The 23,130-nt window shown below is 34.1% G+C and overlaps 2 protein-coding genes across 8 annotated transcripts in view; both read left to right on the top strand.

The window, feature by feature from the left end:
- Positions 1-1,399: 1,399 nt before the first annotated feature.
- LOC128866911 (Golgi pH regulator) lies at positions 1,400-3,665 on the top strand. Its single transcript, XM_054107963.1, has 7 exons — positions 1,400-1,626; positions 1,676-1,946; positions 1,997-2,222; positions 2,280-2,464; positions 2,530-2,711; positions 2,779-2,964; positions 3,028-3,665. Exons 1-7 carry the CDS (start codon positions 1,585-1,587, stop codon positions 3,295-3,297), a joined length of 1,362 nt encoding a protein of 453 aa, XP_053963938.1. The 5' UTR covers positions 1,400-1,584; the 3' UTR covers positions 3,298-3,665.
- Positions 3,666-4,810: 1,145 nt separating this feature from the next.
- The window catches only part of LOC128866909 (centrosomin), a 64,668-nt gene continuing 46,348 nt past the window's right edge, over positions 4,811-23,130 (top strand). For 2 of the 7 annotated variants that reach the window (XM_054107953.1, XM_054107952.1), the window contains exon 1: positions 4,811-5,204. In XM_054107953.1, coding sequence (XP_053963928.1) covers positions 4,975-5,204 — 230 coding nt within the window. In that variant the 5' untranslated portion in view covers positions 4,811-4,974. Of the gene's footprint in view, positions 5,205-9,041; positions 9,567-23,130 lie in introns of those variants that run through there. The other 5 variants (XM_054107959.1, XM_054107958.1, XM_054107954.1 and 2 more) reach the window with 5 other exon arrangements.

The raw sequence follows: 23,130 nt of genomic DNA, 5'->3' as shown, positions 1-23,130 counted from the left end.
CGTACTTTAAGCCAACTACCATACACCTCGGTTGCAGGAGACTTCAATTTATGCAAATCAAAAAATTTTAAATTAGCATTGGCAGAAAAAAAGTTGAAAAATAAGACGTCAAATTACTCATTTGTACTCAGTATAATTGTAATATTGAATATATCCACTAAAATCAGCGCTTAAACCTTCACAATTTGCTTTAACTACTCCTTATAAAGATTTTGATAACTGGTTTACGAGCTCGTAAGCTAACGAGGTTTATGTGATTTAAGACGCATTTAAACGTTTAGATGAATACCTCTAATATAGCTGTGCTTCTTATTTTGCACAAATATATCTGCGCTCACATTTTGTATCGAGTAACAGATGCAAACTTTTATCGGACTTTTTAAATATACGCGTCAAAAGAAACATAGCTTCTGTCTAACCCAAAATACATGCTAAATAAATATGTGAATTAATGTTATAAGTGGTTTTGTATGAGCTTGATTCTTCATTTAAATTTATTTTATGCATGTTTTTCACATGCGCTTTAAAATTATATATTCCGTTATTTTTCAAACAAGCTTTGTGTATAGAACACATTCCAAACCTTTCATCTATCATATATGGTTTTTAAATTATTTTCATACTTCTTCATTTTTGTCACACAGTTTTAAGCTCTTTGTTGAACTTGTTTGGCCGAGCTCCTCCTCCTATTTGTGGTGTGCGTTTTGATGTTGTTCCACAAATGGAGGGGCCTACAGTTTTAAGCCGACTCCGAATGGCAGATATTTTTATGAGGAGCTTTTTCATGGCAGAAATTCACGCGGAGGTTTGCCATTGCCTGCCGAGGGGCGACCGCTATTAGAACCTACGTTCTCTCTGTGAATTCCGAATGGTAGTCGCGCACCAACCCATTCGGCTAAGGCGGCTGTCAAACAAAATGGTGCAGCCGTCATGTGTTGCTGTTCTTTATTTTCAAAATACTGGCTACAGCAACCGAAATGCACTGAAGTTCTATAGTGCTGCTCCTTGTTGTTCAGCACATATTACTACTTGCTATTCAGCAAAAACAAAAAAAAAAATAAACATTTCAACATAAACATTGGTGCTGCAAAATATTCAGCTGTAGTATGTCTCTGCTTTTTCCTTTTCAAAATACGTCGTGTGCTATCCTTCTTCGTTATTCGAATTCTTTAAAGTCAAAACCAAGCATATTTTGTTTTGCTATAGGCGCGGCGCACATGCAATCAACAGCAAATTTGTTATACTTTTGTTAATTTTGCTGCAGCCTTTAAAAAACACTGGCCGTATCAACAGTGAGAACAACCCTAATTTACTTGCAAAACGGCAATAAACTTTTGGTAAAAATATTATTTTTTAACGTTTTCTTTTTGAGTCATCTGGTCACCCCACTTCCCTGCTGACAGGCGGCATTTGTTTACGACTCATTTGGCGTTAGTGATTTGTTGGCTATTTGCGGCTTCTACATTTGTTAAAATCTAAACGTTTTTTTTTTGTACGTTAAACTTTCCGGCCTTAAAAAATGAGCTTTAACAGACGAGTTTATTAAGTTTTAATTTAATATATCTCTGCAAGTTCCACAGCGGCATGGCATTTTTTGAAGACTGTATAATCGTGTTCGTTTCACAGGTAGGTGTGATGACATTCTACAATTTTGTTGCTATTAATGTTTTTACAGATCCTGTTCTTCACCGGAGGATGGTTATTTTTTATGAAACAACTCTTTAAGAACTATGAAATACGACACATTTCCGTGCAACTGATATTCTCGGTATGCTTTGCTCTCTCGCTCACCATGTTTGAGCTGATAATCTTCGAAATCTTGGGTGTGTTGGAATCTAGTTCTCGTTATTTTCATTGGCGACTCGGATTAACGCTTTTACTACTGATGGTAATTGCGGTCATACCACTGTACATCTTATATTCCGTAATACATAGTCTATCATTTGGTAAGTTGAGAGATTTTTCTGAAATAAAAATTTCATGAGCATTCCTGCAGTATCTGACAAATGGGTGCGCATATTTACGATACTGAGCTGGTTCGTATTTCTATATGGTCTTTGGAAAATCGGTGACCCTTTTCCGTTGCTAAGCGTCTCACATGGAATTTTCACTATAGAACAAGGTGTATCGCGTATTGGTGTAATTGGTGTAACCGTGATGGCAGTATTGTCTGGGTTTGGTGCGGTTAATTGTCCCTACCAAAGCATGACTTATTTTATAAAGTAAGATATGGGATTATTAGGGATAGTCAATTTAATAAGTTGAAATGTTGCATACAGACCAGTTTCACAAAGTGACATCATCAATTTGGAGCGGCGTCTAATGCTCACAGTGGATATGGTTGTGGCGAAAAAGAAGCGTATAGCTTTAGAAGTTCATCGTCGAAAAAAAGAAAATCACATCAGAAAAGGGTTATGGAACATTTTAAGTTCGGCTGTTAATCGTCTGGACAGCAGCGGTCAAGGTTTTCGTTAACTGTTAACTTTTAAAATTTAAAATGTCGTTATTTCATATGCACTTTTTTTTTAGATATTGGACAACTGCGTTTGGAGATATACGGTTTGGAAGAGTTAATGCGGCAGCTTTTTTTGGAAATTAATTCAATGAAAAATATGCAAGAACGCCAGAAGTGGTCACAGACGTTGCAGGGGAAATATTTTAATGTTTTAGGTCATTTTTTCAGCGTTTACTGCGTGTGGAAAATATTTATTGTAAATAAAATTTTCGCTTACATATCTACAAGTACTCTAAAAATATGTTCTCTTAATTATTTTTCAGTGCACAGTTAATATAATATTTGATCGAGTGGGGCGCAAAGATCCTGTTACACGCGGCCTTGAAATCGCCGTGCATTGGTGTGGTTTCGATATTGATCTTGCCTTTTGGAATCAGCATATATCCTTTTTACTGGTTGGCTGCATTGTGGTGACGTCCATTCGTGGTTTGCTGTTGACTCTGACAAAGGTGAAATTTAGCATATTTATATAATTACATATTTATATAACAGATCGTGCCTTCTCATTGCAGTTCTTTTATAGAATATCATCTAGTAAATCATCCAATATTATAGTACTAATTATGGCCCAAATAATGGGTATGTATTTCTGCTCATCAGTTCTACTGATGCGCATGAATTTGCCTGCGGAGTATCGCGTGATAATTACTGAGGTCCTAGGGAGCCTGCATTTCAATTTCTATCATCGTTGGTTCGATGTCATATTTCTAGTGAGTGCATTAAGTACCATATTGGTTTTATACCTCTCTCAGAAGCCTAAATATGATGCTAGCATAGACTAGATTTTTATTTTTTGCAGTCTATAAAGTGATGTTACAAAGATTGTAACTAGCACATGTGTGCTAACATACAATACGTGTACTCGTATTTAGAAAACCAAAAATAATTTAATTGTAATTTTATTAAGCTTAGTCTATTACATTTAACCGAATTTGCAAGAACTATAAACAATTTTATATCTGCATGTAATATAAGGATTCTTTTTGGTTCTTCCGCAGCGCACAAAAATTGCGGATAATAGAAAAAAAAGTATTTCATCACTGCTAACGCATATTGCAATAAAATATTCCATTATTTTAAAGCAATTATACTTTATTGTAACGAACTGTGTAATATTAAAAATGAAACGAAAGTAAATATGTACATTGGATTGCCTATAAGTTTTCTTTTAACCAAATCAGTTATTTTAGCTGCTCGACATCCATCGGCACCTATGTGCCATGTTTTCGTATCATTCCAAATTCTTTCAAACAAGTCGGAATTTTAGTCAATTACATACATGCACGGGAAATGCTGCTGGAGTGACAGTCCTTGACCGGACATAAATCCAGGTCTTTCCGGCAACGTATAAGCGATTGCCGTAGAGGTGCTAATATGTCTGTAAGTTCTTCCTATGTGCGGCATGGGTCTTGAACGGGTTATATTTACAATTCCTCATACTCAAATTTTTTCACTTGTTTGTACATTCACAAAACATTCCCCATACATTTTTTGCGTGTGCTGCTGAAGTGACCGTTTTTGCTGGATACGAATCTAGGCCACTCAGGTAATGAAGAACCGACATTTCTGAGAAAGTGCTTAAAACAATATTTGTATTTTATTTACCAATACCGATGAAGCGAGCTTGATGTGAAGACCCTTTACTAAATGTGTTTTGATATCTGTCAAACTTCTGTTTTCAGTTTGTCCAATTTTCTTATGTGGCCACCTCATGACAGCTGATGTTCAGACAGTGGTGGCGAGAAGATCATTAAGATAGATGTTTTAATAGTTACATTCGTTGTCTTCATCTGACATTTCAGAGCTTTTTGATCATAATTTATAGAAGGTGTAGATGTGGAGTAAATGAATTATTATTGTTCTGATCCGTGAACAAAGAAAATTAAACGTATGTTGATGAGGAAAATAATTTATTTGTATTTTAACAACGGTATTTATTTTTAATTCGTTTCATTGTTGATCGAGTTGACTTCTTGCTTGCCCCATCGAAAACCTCCGAATGTGTTGCTGACATGAAAAAGCTTCTGTCGTTCGGGCGCGCCATACAATTCTGGGTCCATTCATTTATAGGACAATATAAGGGTGCACATCACAAATTACACTTACCAAAGAATGTATGCACCAATTATAAATTACTACATTAACTGCATTTTTATTTGCTTCATATCACTTTAAAAAATATTATTATTATTTAAAAAAGAAATAATACCACAACGATACATTTTTCTAATATTTCCTTTAATAATTGTAATATTTCACACTTGAGTAGCAACCCTGCACATTTATCTGGATACAGTCCACATATTGCATACATCGCTGTCACAAAGTCAGTTGGATTTAATTGGCGCTAATTTTGCTCGAGTTGGAATATTTATTTGTTTTTCTGTTATTTGTTAAATAAAGCTAAAAGTTTTCAGTATTATAATTGTGCTATAAGTTAACATTTAAAATAAGCAATCATGAGCGAGTCTAAAGCGTTTGAGAGCCGGCGTTTGAATTCGTCAAAGGAACGTTCAGATGCTGAGATAGCCGGCACTACAACTGCTCAGCTGCATTCCGAGATGTCGTCCTTGCACGAGATCAGCGTTATAGAAAATATGACGTCATTTCTGTTGGAGCATGGAGGGGCCGATGTGGATTCAAAAGTGTTGCGCACCATAGCTGAGGCTCTTTCCAAACGTGTTCATGAGTGAGTATAGGACTTAAGATGCCTGAATATTGAGAATATTTATGTTTGTATATACATATTGTGTGCGTCAGCTAGAAAATCTTGATATGTGATGCCAGTTAGTGCGATAATTGTGAAAAGTTGAAATGCGGATGATTTTGGATCTCCTTTTGTTGTTATTGGCTGTTCGCAACCATCACGCATCAGAACGTAATATCACAGTATGTCGTTTTAATACATATCACAATATCACATCATAACGTGATATCAGATCTGACGATAATATCACATCGTAACATGGTACCACATCATATCGTACCTTATTGTGGTATCGCTTTATTGGAAGACAAATCTCCAATTTTTCTGTCTATAATCAAAGTCTAAGTTAAATAGTCTTGTTTAAAGCAGTTTCTATAATATTGTTCTTCTTTTTTATATTATTTCTTGTTTTTAATTAATGAAATTTCTTAGCAACAAATGGGGAATGACGGAACATATTTTTGTTTTATAAATACTTAAAAACGTGGTACGAATATGAAAAATAAACAAATCGTTGCTGGATTAGTTCCAAGTGGCAAACGATTAAGATATAGTTAATTTTGAATTTCGCAATATTTTTCTTACTACGTTTTTTCCTTATTTTTGTGTAAAAATAATATATGATCACAGGTGTACGACAGTGTATGTATGCGCCTAAATCATAAAAAATTCGATCTAACTTTTTACACTAAATTATCACTATTTGTTACAGAAAGGAAAGAAAAAAAGAAAAAATGCTTCAACTTCAACCGGCTGAGCAAATATTTTAACTATGTATTATGTTTTTATGTTATATTAAGGGATGAGGGGTAGTCAGAATTTTCAAAAAATTGAATTTTTTTTTAATTTTCTTAAAGTATAACCTCTTAAAAATGTTGTGTGAAAATTTGAAGTGAATCCGACAAATACTTTTCGAGTTATTCAACAATTAACAAAGGGCGCTCGGTCGCTTCGGAGGGTTCGAGAGCAAGTAGCTAGTAGCAGCTGCAAGCTGAAGCAAGCGGAGAACTTGCTACTTATACTCACGATTATTCTCCCTTACCTCCTGATGTTTTAAAAGCTATCAAACCTACTTACGACGATCCCAGTAATGAAAATTTACTTTCAAGATGTGTAGGTGGATTCAATCAAAATAATAATGAAAGCTTTTATCAGCTAGTATGGAAAATGTGCCCAAAAACGGTAAGTACTAGTTATACTATCGTACATATTGCTGCATACATAGCTACTTGCATATTCAATGAAGGATTTTTTTTTTCAAAAATTTCGATTTTTTTTAACAATTAACTGTCGGTTTTTTCCGTAATACATAGTCTATCATTTGGTAAGTTGAGAGATTTTCCTGAAATAAAAATTTCATGAGCATTCCTGCAGTATCTGACAAATGGGTGCGCATATTTACGATACTGAGCTGGTTCGTATATCTATATGGTCTTTGGAAAATCGGTGACCCTTTTCCGTTGCTAAGCGTCTCACATGGAATTTTCACTATAGAACAAGGTGTATCGCGTATTGGTGTAATTGGTGTAACCGTGATGGCAGTATTGTCTGGGTTTGGTGCGGTTAATTGTCCCTACCAAAGCATGACTTATTTTATAAAGTAAGATATGGGATTATTAGGGATAGTCAATTTAATAAGTTGAAATGTTGCATACAGACCAGTTTCACAAAGTGACATCATCAATTTGGAGCGGCGTATAATGCTCACAGTGGATATGGTTGTGGCGAAAAAGAAGCGTATAGCTTTAGAAGTTCATCGTCGAAAAAAAGAAAATCACATCAGAAAAGGGTTATGGAACATTTTAAGTTCGGCTGTTAATCGTCTGGACAGCAGCGGTCAAGGTTTTCGTTAACTGTTAACTTTTAAAATTTAAAATGTCGTTATTTCATATGCACTTATTTTTTTAGATATTGGACAACTGCGTTTGGAGATATACGGTTTGGAAGAGTTAATGCGGCAGCTTTTTTTGGAAATTAATTCAATGAAAAATATGCAAGAACGCCAGAAGTGGTCACAGACGTTGCAGGGGAAATATTTTAATGTTTTAGGTCATTTTTTCAGCGTTTACTGCGTGTGGAAAATATTTATTGTAAATAAAATTTTCGCTTACATATCTACAAGTACTTGGTAGATTTCAATAAAATTTATAATGCTTTTGAAAAACATAAAAAACTCTTGCTTGATCGAAGGATTTTTTTTTTCAAAAATTTCGATTTTTTTTAACAATTAACTGTCGGTTTTTTCTCGAAAATCTGAAAAAGTTTCCTGAGGCTGCCATATTGTTAATTTTGAAAAAAAAAAAACAAAGAAAAAAGCTCAGGCACAAGATTATCTATTAATTAAACTAACGCAAGGGACCACTGGAGAAACAGGCTCTACACAAATAACGATAACTTTTACAATTATACATTTTTTTGTCAACTTTTGCTAAAGTCAAGTCGAAACATGCTGTATTAATGCTATGTTATTATTTTTGTAAAATAAAGCAATTGACTAGCAAAAAAAAATTATTGAAAATCATAATTTTATTGAAAATCATAATTTTGTTTGGGTGCCTGACTACCCCTAACCTCTTAAGTGTAAAAAAAAATTCTTAGAGCACGTTGAAATCGAATGAAATATACATAGGTATAATGAAATAATTATTTAGTGAAGGAAATATTTAAAAGTGAAGATGTCCATTTCCATTTTTTATTTCCAAGCCTTAAATTTCACCAATTAATTTCATATATTGCTATTCAACGAAATACTTTTATTATTTTAGTATTATTCTTTCAACAATTATTGGGTTTCTAGGAGGATTAAATTAAATATCTTTTCCTAAATTGATCATCAATTCAATCATCAATTAAACACCTTGGATTAATACTAGCAACAATACAAACTGAATCCATACAACTTATTTATATTTGTTCTTATACATTTTTATCATTTAGTTTAAAAATTTTAAATTGAAGAAGTAGTTCGCGGTATCTTGTATGTACATACATATATAGATAAGACAAAGGCCTAGAGTGAATATTTCTTGTATCCATAAGAGTCGGGTCTACGTTATCAGAACGACTCGGGTTTCTGTGCCGACAAACAAACCACAATAATTAACAGAAAATATTTTATGCTGTTACAACAACAGTGAGTACTTTATATGATAACTATTCGCTCTCAAAGTCACCTACATACATATATACATATATGAACTGCATGATCTGTACGAAAGGCTTGCCTGAGACGGATATTTAAAAGAAGTTTTTTTTTTAAAACATTTTATATAATTAAAACAGTAATAAAGTCTAGGTGAAAGTATACAACGAAGGCGCCATTGATATGTCCTAGTAATATCGTTCTGCAAAAATCAACAGTTGCTTGTATGAAGAAGATCAGCTGTATGTAACTAGTCTGGACACAATAGATCTTTCAGGTCGCACTGCTAAATTACTTCATGATAAAAATGTAACTAGTCTACTTACCTGAAGGGCACACACATACTATTATAATCCACCATCACATTCAGTATATGTATGTTATCAATCCACCACCACTTTGCTCACTACTGTTCGCGTACGTACTCGCCCCAACCAAACGCATGCAATTCGGGTGTCGGGGAAAATTCTGGCATCGACATCTGTGCGATGTATGTATACGTTTGTGTATGCGCTTGTATTTAAAATTTTCCAAATGTTCATGTATCTATAGAATTTCGTGCTCGTGAAAATTTTGCTCGGCAGCGAGTGTGCAGATTGCTCGGAGGCACCACCTAGCTGAGCGTGCACGCTTCAGAAGGCAGCATTCGAACTCGGAGTTGTCAGTTGCGTTCTTTCTTTCGGTTTAATTAGACGTTTCATTTGTGTTTGCTGCATTCGTTCGCACATCCGCATGTTCTTGATATATAATAATACACACATACAGATGTACATGTTGTAGTTGTATAGATATGTAGTAACTATCGCATATACGCCGCGCATTTTCCTTTCGATACATTGTTGTCTACAAATCATTAAGCTAAAATTTTCGAAAATTTCTTATGATTTCGTGTCGGTCGAGTTTTTTTTTTTGTGTGCTTCCTTTTGTTTTGTTGTTACACAAATTTCATTGCTCGACGATTTCGTCTGGTGAATGATGTCGCCGGTGGCTAGAGTGTGTAGTGTCGCTCGTATATATCAATTATACTATGTATGAATGAAACGTGAAACGCGCGGAAAGTGTGGAAAAATAAAAATATACAGAAATACGGAAATCTAAAAAAAAAAAAAAATAATTTATGTAGTAGCAGTTTTGGATCCATCGCCGTACAAATGAAAATAATACATACATATTTCGTAAATTTATGTAGGTAGTGTAAAAATGTATGAAATGAATGCCGCTTTTAAGTTATCAACAGAAAAATAAGAAAAAACAACAAACATAATCCCAGAGCTCAGCAAGTGACAACTTGGACATGCCAGGAGAGTAACAGTTGCTTTCTTGACCGACCTCCCTTTTCGTGCCAAGCGAGCGACGAGTGAGTGAATGGTTGGTTGGTTTGTTGAGTTAGGAGCAGCGAATGATGGATGCTGCGCGATAGCAAGGGCACGTACAACTAAAGGGGATGCTAAATTTAGTTTAATATGAATTTAATCACAGCAATTGAGCTTTTTGAATTGCAAAATGAAATTTTTTTAATGCGCTTTGTAAAAGTTGCAAAATCGGCATAAATCGTATTAAGAACTTACGTGATTATTAACGTAAGCACATATGTACGTAAATACATGCATACATACATATGTAGATGGTATAGTAAAAAGTGTTTATATATAACTGAGAATACATATGTACATTTATACAGTGCCTTCCAAAATGTTCATAAAAACTTTAATGTGAATTTTTGGTTAAAAAAAAAATTATTTGAAACGGAGCTATCCAATATTTTGTTTTGTATATAAATTCAATTAACGACCGTTTAACAGTAAATGACGAGAGAGGTATATACCAGGTGGCGCAAAATTAATCACACTATCGGAAGATTTATAAATTTTACAAATGACGTCGTACGTCAGTCATATTAAACACCTGTGAACTAGATAGTTACAGTATACAAACAGGCTACATCCGTTATCTGTAAAGGTCAAAATAAAGATTTCCATCACTGAAAGCATTTTGTTGGATTTAATAAAAGTTTAATGTGCAGGTAACATTTCTCTGATCAGGGTGCCAGGACATAGGAACATAGAGCTTGCTAGGAAGGGGACTGATTTGGCCTCAGAGACCTCCTACCCGGTCATCGGCATCTCCCTGACAGTTGTTAAAGAGGAACTGCAGAAATTATTTCTCAGGAAAGCGCAGAAAAGATGGAGCTCCATTTGAACTCTTCGAAAGCCCTTTGGCCCCAATACGATATACAAAAGTCTCAGAAAGTCCTTTGAATTCCTCGCCATTCAATTTCTAAACTCGTAGCTGTGTTTACTGATCACTGGACGATCGGCACACACGCGGAAAAGCTAGGGTTGCCATTTAACCCCCATTGCAGAAGCTGTGGGGGCCTGTCAGAGAAAGAGGCTGTAGAGCACTTTCTCGGTAAATGTTCGGGTTTGGCAGCTAGACGACTAAGGTCACTGGGTGCTCCTTTCTTCGACAGCAATCCAAATCCAATCAATCTCTTCAATTATATCAACAGCTCAGGTTGGCTGTATATATGTGGGTGTTGCAGGTCTCATAATGGTATAAAAACGGCGCTTTGGTGCTACTTAAGGAATGCCAGACCGGCACTTTAACCATTTCACGTACCTAATAAAAGTTATTCAAAAATAAAATTTGATGATTAATTTTGCACCACCTTGTATTAATTTATTTTAGGTTTTGAAATTATCAAATTTCAAAAATATTAATCAAGTATCCTAAACACTGCATTTTTTGCTCCTGCGGTCAATTCGAGCTAATTTTTTATCTTATTTTCAGGTCATTGTTGTGTACAAATAAAGTATCAAGTATTTTAAGCACAAATTGATGTCACTTGCTTTAATTTCCGGCATTCTTCTTCTTCTATCTCTTCAAAAGGTACCCACATCCTAAACATAAAAGTGATCATCTCTTTTAACTTAAAGCTACCACAGGCGCTATAAACATCTTCTCTAGTACTTGCTCTACAAATTCTTTAAATAAAGGTCAACCACCAACCATTGAAGAGGTATACTTCGAGTTGGCTCGCATGTATCCAGCATAGATCCCGAACTCGAATCTTCTCTTTACTTATTTTCTCAAAGTAATTCATCTAAAACTCCCTTCCTCTCAATTTAGAATTTTCTATTACTAAAGGAAATTTCGTCTGAAATTGATTGTTGTTGTTGCTTTAGTAGCATAAGCACATACCTCAAGTATTTCGGTGCCTGGTCGTTCAGGCCATAGCCGACCGGAAAAAGCTACGAGTTAGGAGCTGGAGATCTGTTGCTATGAACCGTGCAGATTGGAAGAGGATTGTGGATGAAGCTAAAGCTCACCCTGAGGTGTAATCGCTACCTGATGAGGATGATGATGAGGTCGTTCAGGTAGCATAGAACCGACTGTTGTGGAAATATTTAGAATTTTGTTGGTTTGGATATGGTTTTTTATATAGAACTTAACGAATGAAATTGAAAACTGCGAATATATTTTTTAATATTTCGTTTACTTGTCAAGATATCGTAATTAAAAAAATTGATCGTTGTTGTTGCGGCAGCATACTTAACCCTGTCAGTGTTATGTAGATCACCGATCATATTTGTCTAGTTCATCTAATTGTATACCCAGGAAACTTACTGTTCCGACAAGTTAAGTCCAGAGGGGCGTATACTGTTTTTGTTTGTTTTGTACATTCCTAGAAATATAAATACACATTTTTACAATAATTATTTACTCGGTTTTTATTTGAAATATTAATATCTCAAAAACTGGGGAAGATATCGATGTTTTCTTAACTTTAATAATTATGACTTATTTGATTAATGAAATCGCCCTGCTATAGCATCTATCTGTCGATATCTATTCGTCATAATATTTCTAAGGCAATATGAGTGTATTTGAGATTTAAAATTAAATTTTAAATTCTTAATTAAGATACAGAGACCTCGGCATACATACACATGTAGCTGCTTTTATGAAAGTCGGGTCTACGGTACCGGAACGACTCTGATTTATATCCGGCCGAGAACTGCCACCTCAATAGCGTTCATCAAATAGTTTACACCTTTATAATAAAAAAAAACAGGATTATTTTAATAAATATGTTTAAATTTATTTATTCAAAGTTTTATCATCCTTTATTTATCACCGCATTTCTTTATTATCTGTCTTTTCTGCGGTTGTAGTTTATTTCAATTAAATTTGATTAACACATTGACCAGACAAGAAAAATGAAGAAGTGGTAAAACAAAAAAGTGAAGTCAGCAATGAAGAAATAAATATGCTACCATATACGAGTATATGTACATATGTATGCGTGTATGTAAAAACGAGCAAAAATTGAGAGTACATAGTGTAGGGATAGCAGCAATAGCAGGTTAGTGTAATATCAGCATCGTCGCAGCAACAAGAGAAATGTATCAACAGCATCCATCACTGCCCTTAGCGCTCCCCCGAATGCAGCCCCTATAGTGTTACTGAACTCTGGGTGATTGTTTGTTGTTTTTAATTAAAATACGCTTGCGAACGTACTGGTCTCTCCTATTACACTCTCTCTTATCATACAATGCAAACAGAAGCGCCAAGCAGGGAAATCTGAAATTATGAAAATTTACATTGAACACATACGAAAATAAGTAAACAAGGAAAATATTGTAAACAATACCTTTATTTAACTACAAATATTGTTTGCTTGAAGGACATATTTTCGTATATAGTGAAACAGTAGCGCGGCATGGTGGTCGATGAATAATATTCGATTGGCTTCTTAATATCTTTTTGTCTCGTCAATATTTTTTGTTTATTTTTGTCGCATTTTTTTATTTTTATTTTTGTCCTCTTTATTGTTTTGCTCTCTTTCTCTTTATTGTTCCTTTTAAATGCATAGTGTCGAGTGTCGTTCATGTTTGCTTGGCAATTGCTGCCTCATTTGCTTTTACCTGTTGTTTTGTTTCAAATGTGGGTTGTTGTTGCTGTTTTTTTATTTGTGATACAAATGTGATTGAATCGTTGTTAATTGCTTTCATCCTTTTTCAGCGTTTGTATGGGGTAGTAGGTACCTTAATAGAAGCATAGTCAGGTAGAACCATTCTCGAGATTTGTCGGCCATGATTTGTTTTTAGTTTGCCAGCATTATAAGGTGTTTCACCAGATAGAAGCACATGTCATGTAAAAACAAAGTATCTAAATATAAATAAAAAAAAAATAAAAAAATCAATTTAAAATTTTTCCAAAATAATATGTATTTAATATTGTTCATAGACTTGCAAATAAAATTTTAAATTAAGAGCACGGGATTTGAATTTTGCTTTACTATTAAAACTGAACCATTGGTCTTATTCGGAACAATAAGTAGATAGGTTCCTTGTAGCGATTGATACTATAGTATCCATTTTTTGGAGTAAAGACACGACAAAAGAATTTGGGGGCATTTGCGCTTAACGTTAAGTTATTTCCACAATTATACAAGGTGGCACAAAATTAATAATCCAATTTAATTTTTTAATAATTTTTTACTAAATAAAAAAAGATTTTGAGTTATGGAAATATTTATTTTATGTGTTAAATGTGATGGACGTACGGCGTCATTTGCAAAAATTATAAATCTTTTGATAGAGTGATTTATTTTGCGCCGCCTTGTACAAACCGGTTTACATAAACAATGTATTTCGTTATTGCTTTTGGTCCCCAGAATGTCAAAATCTAAAAACAAAAATTGAGACCTAATTTTGAAACCAAATTTAGGCCAAATAAAAAGAAAAATTTAGAGACCAAATAAAACGAAAAAAAAAAGAGTACTGCAACCCTATTGCACTGCTATTTGTTTAAAGTGCCTTGCATGGTAGGTACCACAATGCTCTCTTAATACCCGCATGCACGTGTTATATGTATGTATGTGGCGCAAGTGATGCACATTTTCCCTACGAAGTACTCGCGGGGGTAGTTTCTTTGAAATACAAGAACAAAAGAAATATGGCTAGCGATTTAGTTAAGTAGTTATTTCCTTTTTCCTGTGTCTTCTAGCCCGTGTCAAAATTCACTTTCACAGAATACAACCAGTAAATTTTTAGAAATATGTTCATATGCAATGAGCAGATTTTGTGCATAATATTTTATAATCGAGTTCAGAGTTCACGGAATATTAAAATAAAAATTTGGAAAAGTACAAAGTTGATTTAGCCTGCGACTTTACTTAAATTGGTTTATTTTTTTTATTTTTGAATGTCACGTTCTATAGGTACTTATGTTACAATGGTTGCTCAGAAAGTGGGCCAACTTGGACGAAGAATTCAGGTTCATCTTTTGTAATACCATTGCAAGGGAAAAGAGGTGAATAAAACCGATAGAACGAAGAGAGAGAGAGAGAAAAGAGAGAAATTACTCTGAAATTTTGAACATTTTTCCAAATTTAATTTAATTATTAATTTTTTAACTGCATAGTTCAATTCCCTTCAAGTACAGTGACAGTCATTTGACCGTTCATTTTGGAACCGGAAATATTTAGCAATGCTTCAAGCAAAATTTCTATCACTTTCTTAATGCCAATGTGAAAACATTGCCAGATACTTTTGAATAAGTGTGATTTGATGTCTTCCTCTAACTTGTGGATTTTGTCGACAAATTAAATATATAGCTGTACTGCTCACTCTGATGCTTCTCTGTAGTCAAGGACGAACTTATGTCCAACATATGGCAAACCACAATTGATGTGATTTTTAGTCTCAGTTGACTAATAAAACTTATTCTAACTATTCATCCCAAATAATTGAAAATCGAACACATGTACTTATATTATAGCGCCTTACTTTCTTAAGATTTTTATATAAGGTAGCATAAAAGTAATCATCCTATTTTAGTTTTGAATACATTTTTTTACTACTTAAAAGAAAAAATAAATCTTTATTTTGACCTTTACGAGTTCCATTGCCTGCCTGTTTGTATACTGCAGCTGTCTGGTTCACAAATGTCAAATATGGTTGACGTAACTCATCCGACAAACTGAGTGCTCCACTTTTCGAATGGCCACTTTGCATTCACGCATTAAGAAAAATACTTTTTCTTGGATTCACCTTGGGTGTCATTTGCGTATATACATCAACTTCCAATGTTGACGGCACGCACGCGTTTTTAGGCTGCACAAAACAATTATCAGTTTCTAGTTCTTCTCTCATGAGAAATGCAACTCTGGTCACATTTGTTTTACCTTATTGCCTGTACGATGTTATCTTTTGCACTTATATCCAAAGCAAAAATTTTATAGCATTTACATATGTATTAGCAAAAAAATGCGTATATATTAGTGTCCATCATCCAATTCTTGTAGTGTCGGCATCACACTTCCTTCAGACACCCACGCGACGCGTGGCTATTATTTAATTTATGTGCGTATGTGTGACCGTAAATATTCTTGCCTGTCTGTGATTTAATTAAACATAGCGATATTTCCACGTCCAGTCACTAAGCAGCAGTAAGTCTCATGGAATTATTGTATGCGTCAATTTGCTGCTTGCTCACTTTCTTGCCGGGTATCCGATATGAATGTGCAAATTCTAAGGAATTTTGGGCCATTACGCAATAAAACACAGAAGTTTAAGTAAATTAAGACATCGATGTGGAAGAGCAATCGGAGAAGGAGGTGCCGCTGAACATTATGAGTTCATAAGTTAATTTGGTTTTAATTAATTTGGAAAAAAACAGAAACAGAAACTAAAAATTACTGTAAATTCTGGTTAGATTGATTGGAGTAATTAAACTGTCTTTTCAGTAATTAGTAATGGATCTTTGGTAAATGGCGTAAATTGGAATTGAAAGAGATACAAAGTTTTTGCCAGCTCAATCCTAGTATAAATGTCGCCTAATTGCATATTTTTTTCCAAACTGTTACAGGAACAGCCTTTTTTAGGTTTAGTTTTTCAAAAGCACAGCAATAGACAAAAGTTCGGGGTACAGGTGCAGGCGACATTTATCAGTTAAACGATATACTCGTACAGTATCAAGTATTCGAAATCTTCTGAATATAATGTAATAAAGTACCTGTGATGAAATAAAGACACGTTCAATGGAAGTTTTACAAAGCTTTGCAATTTTTAGGACTTAATTTTTGTTTTATACTTACATTTGCATGCTCAAAGAGTGTTTTTGAAATAAGTAGTGAAATTACATTGACTCAAACGACATGAATTAATTTTTATGGAGTTCTTTATTCTGGAAAATGATAAATGTGTGTGTGATAACTGTTTAGGGGTAAACCATTGTAAAAGTTGTTTATTTAGCGACATGAAAATTATCGATAACTATGGTTTAACAGCTTAAAAAGGTAAGCTGTGCTGACATTTGGGCTGGAATTTAGAACAATGTATATTTTGAAATTTCTGGCAAACTATAATGTTTTTTTTAATGAAACTTGGTGGAGATGTTAGTGAGGTGTTAAGGAACACTCTTTATAACTTTAAATTATTCGGGAAATAATAATTTTTTAATTATTTACATTCAAAATGCCCTCGGGAACTTCACTATAATTTGCCACATTACACTCTATATTTTTTAACATTTCACTAAAATTCACCAAATATACACTCCCACGCGTGTTTTTACCGATTTTTATGTTAATATTCTAATTATATCTATTAAAATTAAATGCAAATTCATTTGCCTATGCAATCACATTTCAATTTTAAGCGCGAACAAGAAGAAGATTGGAATTACAACAGTATGGTGTTGCCGGATGCCTGCAAATGAAAACAAAAATTAAGTACTTGAGTTTAGTGTTAATGATGGGAATGGGGGTTATTGTGCCTGCTTACTACATACACGCATATGACGTTTTAATTTTGGGTTCAATGGTTTTAACACGGAAAGCAGTTTTACGCAAAAATACTGTGCATTGCGTAGCCGGAGTGGGACTGATGAGGGTTATTTTTTTGAAGCGCGGCCGAAGGCCGCCCACGCGAAAAGGAGTTATACGCAAAAATACTGTGGATTGCGTAGCCGGAGTTGGACTGATGAGGGTTATTTTTTTGAAGCGCGGCCGAAGGCCGCCCACGCGAAAAGGAGTTCTACGCAAAAATACTGTGGATTGCGTAGCCGGAGTTGGACTGATGAGGGTTATTTTTTTGAAGCGCGGCCGAAGGCCGCCTACGCGATAAGGAGTTCCACGCAAAAATACTGTGTTAATTAATTTAATTTTAATTACTTTATTATTTTTTGTGATACGCTTAATATCATTGCTTTTAAGTTTAAATGAGTTGTATGTTTTTATTTTCAAAATTATTTCTCAACTTTAAATTACAGCAAAAAATACTGCAGTTTTACAATGAACCTTCCACTGAACATCCCTGCGTGCGAACTTCGTTTTCATTTCAGGTGTATGGCAACACCAACTTTTCGCTAAATTATAGAGCTTTAACATTAAATTACTTAAAAACTATAAGCCTCCGGCAGGTTCTGTTTTCAGTTTTAAGATGGGGATACACCCCTCTATCACCCCCTTTTTACCGTTTTTTCCAAAGCGATATACATTATACTAAATTTTAGCCGACATTTGTCTTCAGTAATAACGCAATGACGCTTGCAAATGGTAGAAATATACTTTGAAAAAAAAAAAAATGTTCGCCAAGTTCATAGAGCACTGGCGGTAATAAGGAGCGATGTCTATTTCGAAATGAGGAAGGCCTTCCGTTGAGGTGAATTTCGAGCGCTTTCGAGCCATGCTGACTGAACTTTTGTTTTCAAAAAATTAATCATCTAAATATCGACGATATCTTTAGTTCCTTCAAGACGGCGCAACTAACCGTACATCGCACTTATCTATCGATTCATTTTACTGATGGAAAGGGCCACTTAACTCGTAGTAACGGCGGAAATATGCGGTATATCATATTCAAAAAATAAGTGACAAGAAATTATCTATTCATTTCAAATTTTGTCATTTTTAGGTCTCAACCTCTTAAAAAACACCCGATATAAATGTGCCACACTAAAATAATTAACCCTCTTTTTTGAGTGTACCGATTTCAATAAAACATATACCGACTTGAAGGATATATCATAACTTCCTTTGGTGCAGAAATGTTAACTCCGATATATAGGGGACGTGATGTCTGACGTATAGACCAAAATGTGAATCATTATAACATATCTAAAACCAATTAAGCTAGGAAACTGAAACTTGGCACGAATACATAAATTGTACACGTCGTACTTATGGTGAAAAGTGGTAGTTATTGGAAAAAATTCAAAATTAAATTTCATATCTTGTGTAGAAAATAAATGAATCAAGGGAAATTTCAAAACAATTCTTATGGATCACTACCGTTGTTATAGAGTTGCATTCTCAATTGAAATGGGATAAGACCTTCTACTTACAGTGAGAATTGTTATTGGTCGAATTTCCGACCTCAGGCCACACTAGTAAAAATAAATAGTTTATATATTGGGTTGGCAATTAAGTAATTGCGGATTTTTGTTTAGAAAATCAAAGACAATTTTTACATGGAACTAAATAACTTCATTCTGTAATGTTCTGCCCATTTTGATCAATGACCTTTTGCCATCTTTAAGGGAGCATCATAATCCCACGTTCATAAAACTTCTGATTTTTATTAGCAAAAAACAGGTACGATTTGACATTATCATTATTATTGAAATTTTTACCATTCAGGAGTTTTGTAAAGATCAAAACAAAAAATAATCAGATCATCAGCAAAACATCCCAACCAAGCTCCAATGATTTTTGCCGAGTGACCAAAGATGTGTGTGGCCTTTCATTGTCATGATGGAATACAATACTTTTTCGATTTGTCAATTCTTTTCTTCAACTGCATTGTTTAATTTCGTTAGTTGTTCAATATAGACATCAGAATTGATCGTTGGGTTGGGTGGTATGAGTTCAAAGTAGACAATTCCTTTGAAATCCCACCAAACTGATAACAAACCCTTCTTTTGATGAACATTAGCTTTTGATAATGTTTGAGTTGGTTCACCTGGCCTGCTCCACGATCTTTTCCGCTTGATATTTTGATAAACAACATATTTTTCATCGCCAGTTATCAGTCGTTTTAAAAATGGATAATTTTCATTACGTTTCTTTGGCAAATCGTAACTGTTAACGCGTTGCGTTAAATACGTTTCTTTCAGTTCGTGAGAAACCCATGTATCGAGTTTTTGAACATAGCCAAGCTGTTTTAAGTGATTTTCGATGCATGTATATGATACATGAAGCTTCTCTGTAATCTGACGTGTTGTACTGTGACGATCCGAATCGACTATTGCTTTGATTAGGGCGTCATCAACTTCAACTGGACGATCCGAGCGTTTTTCATCTTTGAGTGCAAAATCACCAGAACGAAATTTGGCAAACCAATTTTGACACTGCCCTTCTTTTAAGGCTTCATCACCATAAACAACACATAACAAACAAAATATGACGAAAATGTTCCTTTTGATTTTCCATTTTTCAACGAACGCCGAACGAAAGCTACGCAACCGATCAAAAAACGTTTTTCTTTCTGATTGACAGCTGAATTGCCAACTATCAAATAGCAAAATGTGTTTTACATTTGTACTACGTCTGTTATGGGTGAAATCCGTAATTACTTAATTGCCAACCCAATACTTTGCAAGTTGCTGATATTTACTTTCTACTCTTTCGTTTTCATTATAAATATGTAGCAGTATCGAAAACAAATAAGGGTTACCAACTCCCTTTGGAAAAATAATAGCACAGGCTAAGCGTGAACCTACTATTTTCTCCATGAGTGCACGTGTTGAGCAGGTAATGAGTTTTAATACAACAGTTATTGATTTCTTTTGATTAAAATTTGGTTTAAATGAATGGTGCTGTTATTTAAATGATTTATTTGCCCGGAAAATTCACAGCAGTTAATCTAAAACTCAGTGTAAATCAATAGACTATTTAAGAGCTACTAATTTCCGCATATAATAAAAACCAATTATGTTTTCTAAATGCGGCTAATCACAGTACTTACATCTACATTTAATTTATTTAAAACATTGTTGAATTCAAAACAATAAACATTTCTCACAATAAGCCGTACACGCACACACACACTCACTAATACAAAACATTACATTGACAATTGTCGTGCAAAACAATGCATTGACATTGTAGCTATAAATCGTATTTCCAACTGGTTGATGGCTTGCATTAAATTGCGATTTAAGCTGTTTTTAGATTTTTCTTTTCGAATTCAGAGCAATCGAACATCACATTTGCCGTAATAATACCAAATTTGTAAAGTAGCCACTATTAAAAGTGATTTTTTTCATCACTTTGTTATACCGCTTGCTCGTTTGCCGGTTCTTAGAAAGATTTTCAATACGTAATTAACTGCATTCAGTCATACAAATAAATCAAAATAATTAAGGAAAAGCTGAAGCAAAAACAGAAAAAACGTTGTTCATAGTATTTTTGCGTGTAATTGAAACTAAAATCCATTTAAGGTAAAATGTCTGGGGGTGTTGTAAAATTGTATTTAGAATTCGACATAAATGGTGGGCCATTGATTGGTTTCTTTTAAATTATACAGCTCGCGAAAAATCTGCGATACCACAACATTTTGACCAATTTTTACTAATTTTCTTTTATTTTTTCAATTTTCATTAATTTTTTATACAAATATAGTTAACTCTATACTAGATTTTATATAAATCAAGGTTTCACACTTTGTATAAAATAAAAACTCGAAAAATTTCCATAAAAAAAATTCGAACTTATAGTCAGAAAAAAAAAATTCAACTATTAGTCAGAATTTTTTTTTAAATTATTTTGGTGGTAATAAGGTTTAAGGTACCTAAGGTCTTAAAACTGTACATGATTTTTGATAATTTTTCCGCTGACAATGCCAAACATTTTCTCCATATAACGAATCCACTACATTGTTTTTTATACTGAGCAAATGCGCAAAACGGTCAGAGAAAAAAATTATAAAAAATCAATGAGAAATATTAGACGTGACAGAGCTAGAAACCGTGAAAATAATTTAAAAAAATTACAATAGCTTGACAGAATTATTGGGTTATTGGGAATTGGGGGCTATTGTGGCACTCCCGGGATAACGAGAAATCTATTCTTTCTAAGAAAGCAGAAATAATTGAAAAATATTGAGCGCTATAGCGTTTTAGTTGTTTAAAAAAGACCGGCGAATGGTCTACCCTTTAGTTAGTTACGAAATGTTTTACTGGCATATCAGTGATTTTTTGAGGAATTCATTTAATGGCTACACCTACACAGCTTTCATGAACAAACTTTGCACTATTAAAATGGAACATATATTTTTTTTTGAACAAACCAATGCTTTCTTATTTAATCTTAAAGCGCGAATTTTCCATTTTTTTTAATTTAGCAGTAAACATTTTACGGGTTCTATATCGCAAAAAAAAAATTAGGTAAGAAAATAAGGTATGCCGGCGCCGAATGGCTACGAAATCGCGGGCATGAAACACCAAATAGAAAGAAAAGAGTTTTTTCTAGTAGCAGTCGCCTCTTTTACTTTAATTGTTATTTCACGATCAAATTTTATTCCTTAATTTTTATATTTTCATCGCATCTCGCAGATAATACATATATAGGATTAAAATGCTTATGCAATTCTTTTCTTTTGTTTTTCCACCCGTTTTAAGCGCATAATCAATATTTTTACACCTAATAGCAGTTTACACATTCAGCTAATTTTTTTTTTATTTCTCTTCATTTATGCCTTAATCACTACTTGAACAATGTTTTTAACACATTTGGGCACACGTAAACACATACATCTATGTGTGTGTATATGGTATATTATCGCCAGCCCTCTATGCGCTTAATTTTGTAATTCCCACCTTTACAGCAATCGCTGCCTAACTGGCTCACCGGGTTACTGGCTCATTGGCTGGCTTATCAACTCCACATTAACGGCGCTGCGCCAATTAACACCCATGTCATAGTATTGCAATTGAGAGTAAGCAGCAGGTGTAGTGGTATACTAATGTTTTCAACAAAATGTAACGCCTCAGGGTGCATCATTGAGAGTTAGTCAAAATTTCAAAAAAAAAAAAAGGAAAAAGTGAATTCTTATTACACCTGTGCTACAGATTAAACAGCAAGCACAGAGTTGCTCGGGTGAAAATTCTACTTCAAATTGCTAAAGTGTTTCGTTGACTTATTCACAACTTCGCAGCCAATTAATTTCCTACTGACAGCTCCCACATATCTGCTTTAAAATGCTTGGTTTTGATGCTGCTTGGCTTGCTCTGATTGTGTCTATTGTTGCTATTGTAGCTATCTGCTTCTCGTCAACTTGTTGCATGTGCCCAATAATTTTGTTAACAGCACATATTTATACCAGAATCAATATGCCACATACCTGTGCGCAGCGCCATTTAGCCCTTTCACGCCGTAACCATAGCTATGGACGAGTTGTCAAAACAAAAAGTCTTCAATTAGCTGGTCGACATTTCTTTTGCTTAGTATTTCACAATTGAGTTGCATTAATTTTCACACTTTTGCATTCACGGGTTGGTTGGTCGTTGAGTTTTTCTTTTCGAATGTTGCAATATTTAGATTTTTTAGCGCAAATTCGTGCATAAACATAAGTTTGCTAATTTCTAAATATAAAATTTGTGCTCAAAAAGTTTGTGTTTTCGTTTATGTTGTATGCACATTACTATATGTATACAAGCTGCATACCACACGCATATATTTGGCAAGTACCACTGCACGATTACTCGGATATTAAGTGCGTACGCAATGTTTGTTTGTGCCGCAGACAGCGCCTCCGT

This window comes from Anastrepha ludens, chromosome 6, assembly GCF_028408465.1.
Source record: "Anastrepha ludens isolate Willacy chromosome 6, idAnaLude1.1, whole genome shotgun sequence".
NCBI lineage: Eukaryota > Metazoa > Arthropoda > Insecta > Diptera > Tephritidae > Anastrepha > Anastrepha ludens.
Note: the sequence above shows the minus strand (reverse complement) of the source record. Positions and strands in the feature narration are given on the sequence as shown.

Excerpts from the sequence above, each read along its gene's own strand:
- LOC128866911 (XM_054107963.1), top strand. The coding sequence starts at position 1,585 with ATGGCATTTTTTGAAGACTGTATAATCGTGTTCGTTTCACAG. Across the intron at positions 2,223-2,279 it reads AGCATGACTTATTTTATAAA|ACCAGTTTCACAAAGTGACA; the intron begins GTAAGATATGGG and ends TGTTGCATACAG. Across the intron at positions 2,965-3,027 it reads TGCTGTTGACTCTGACAAAG|TTCTTTTATAGAATATCATC; the intron begins GTGAAATTTAGC and ends TTCTCATTGCAG.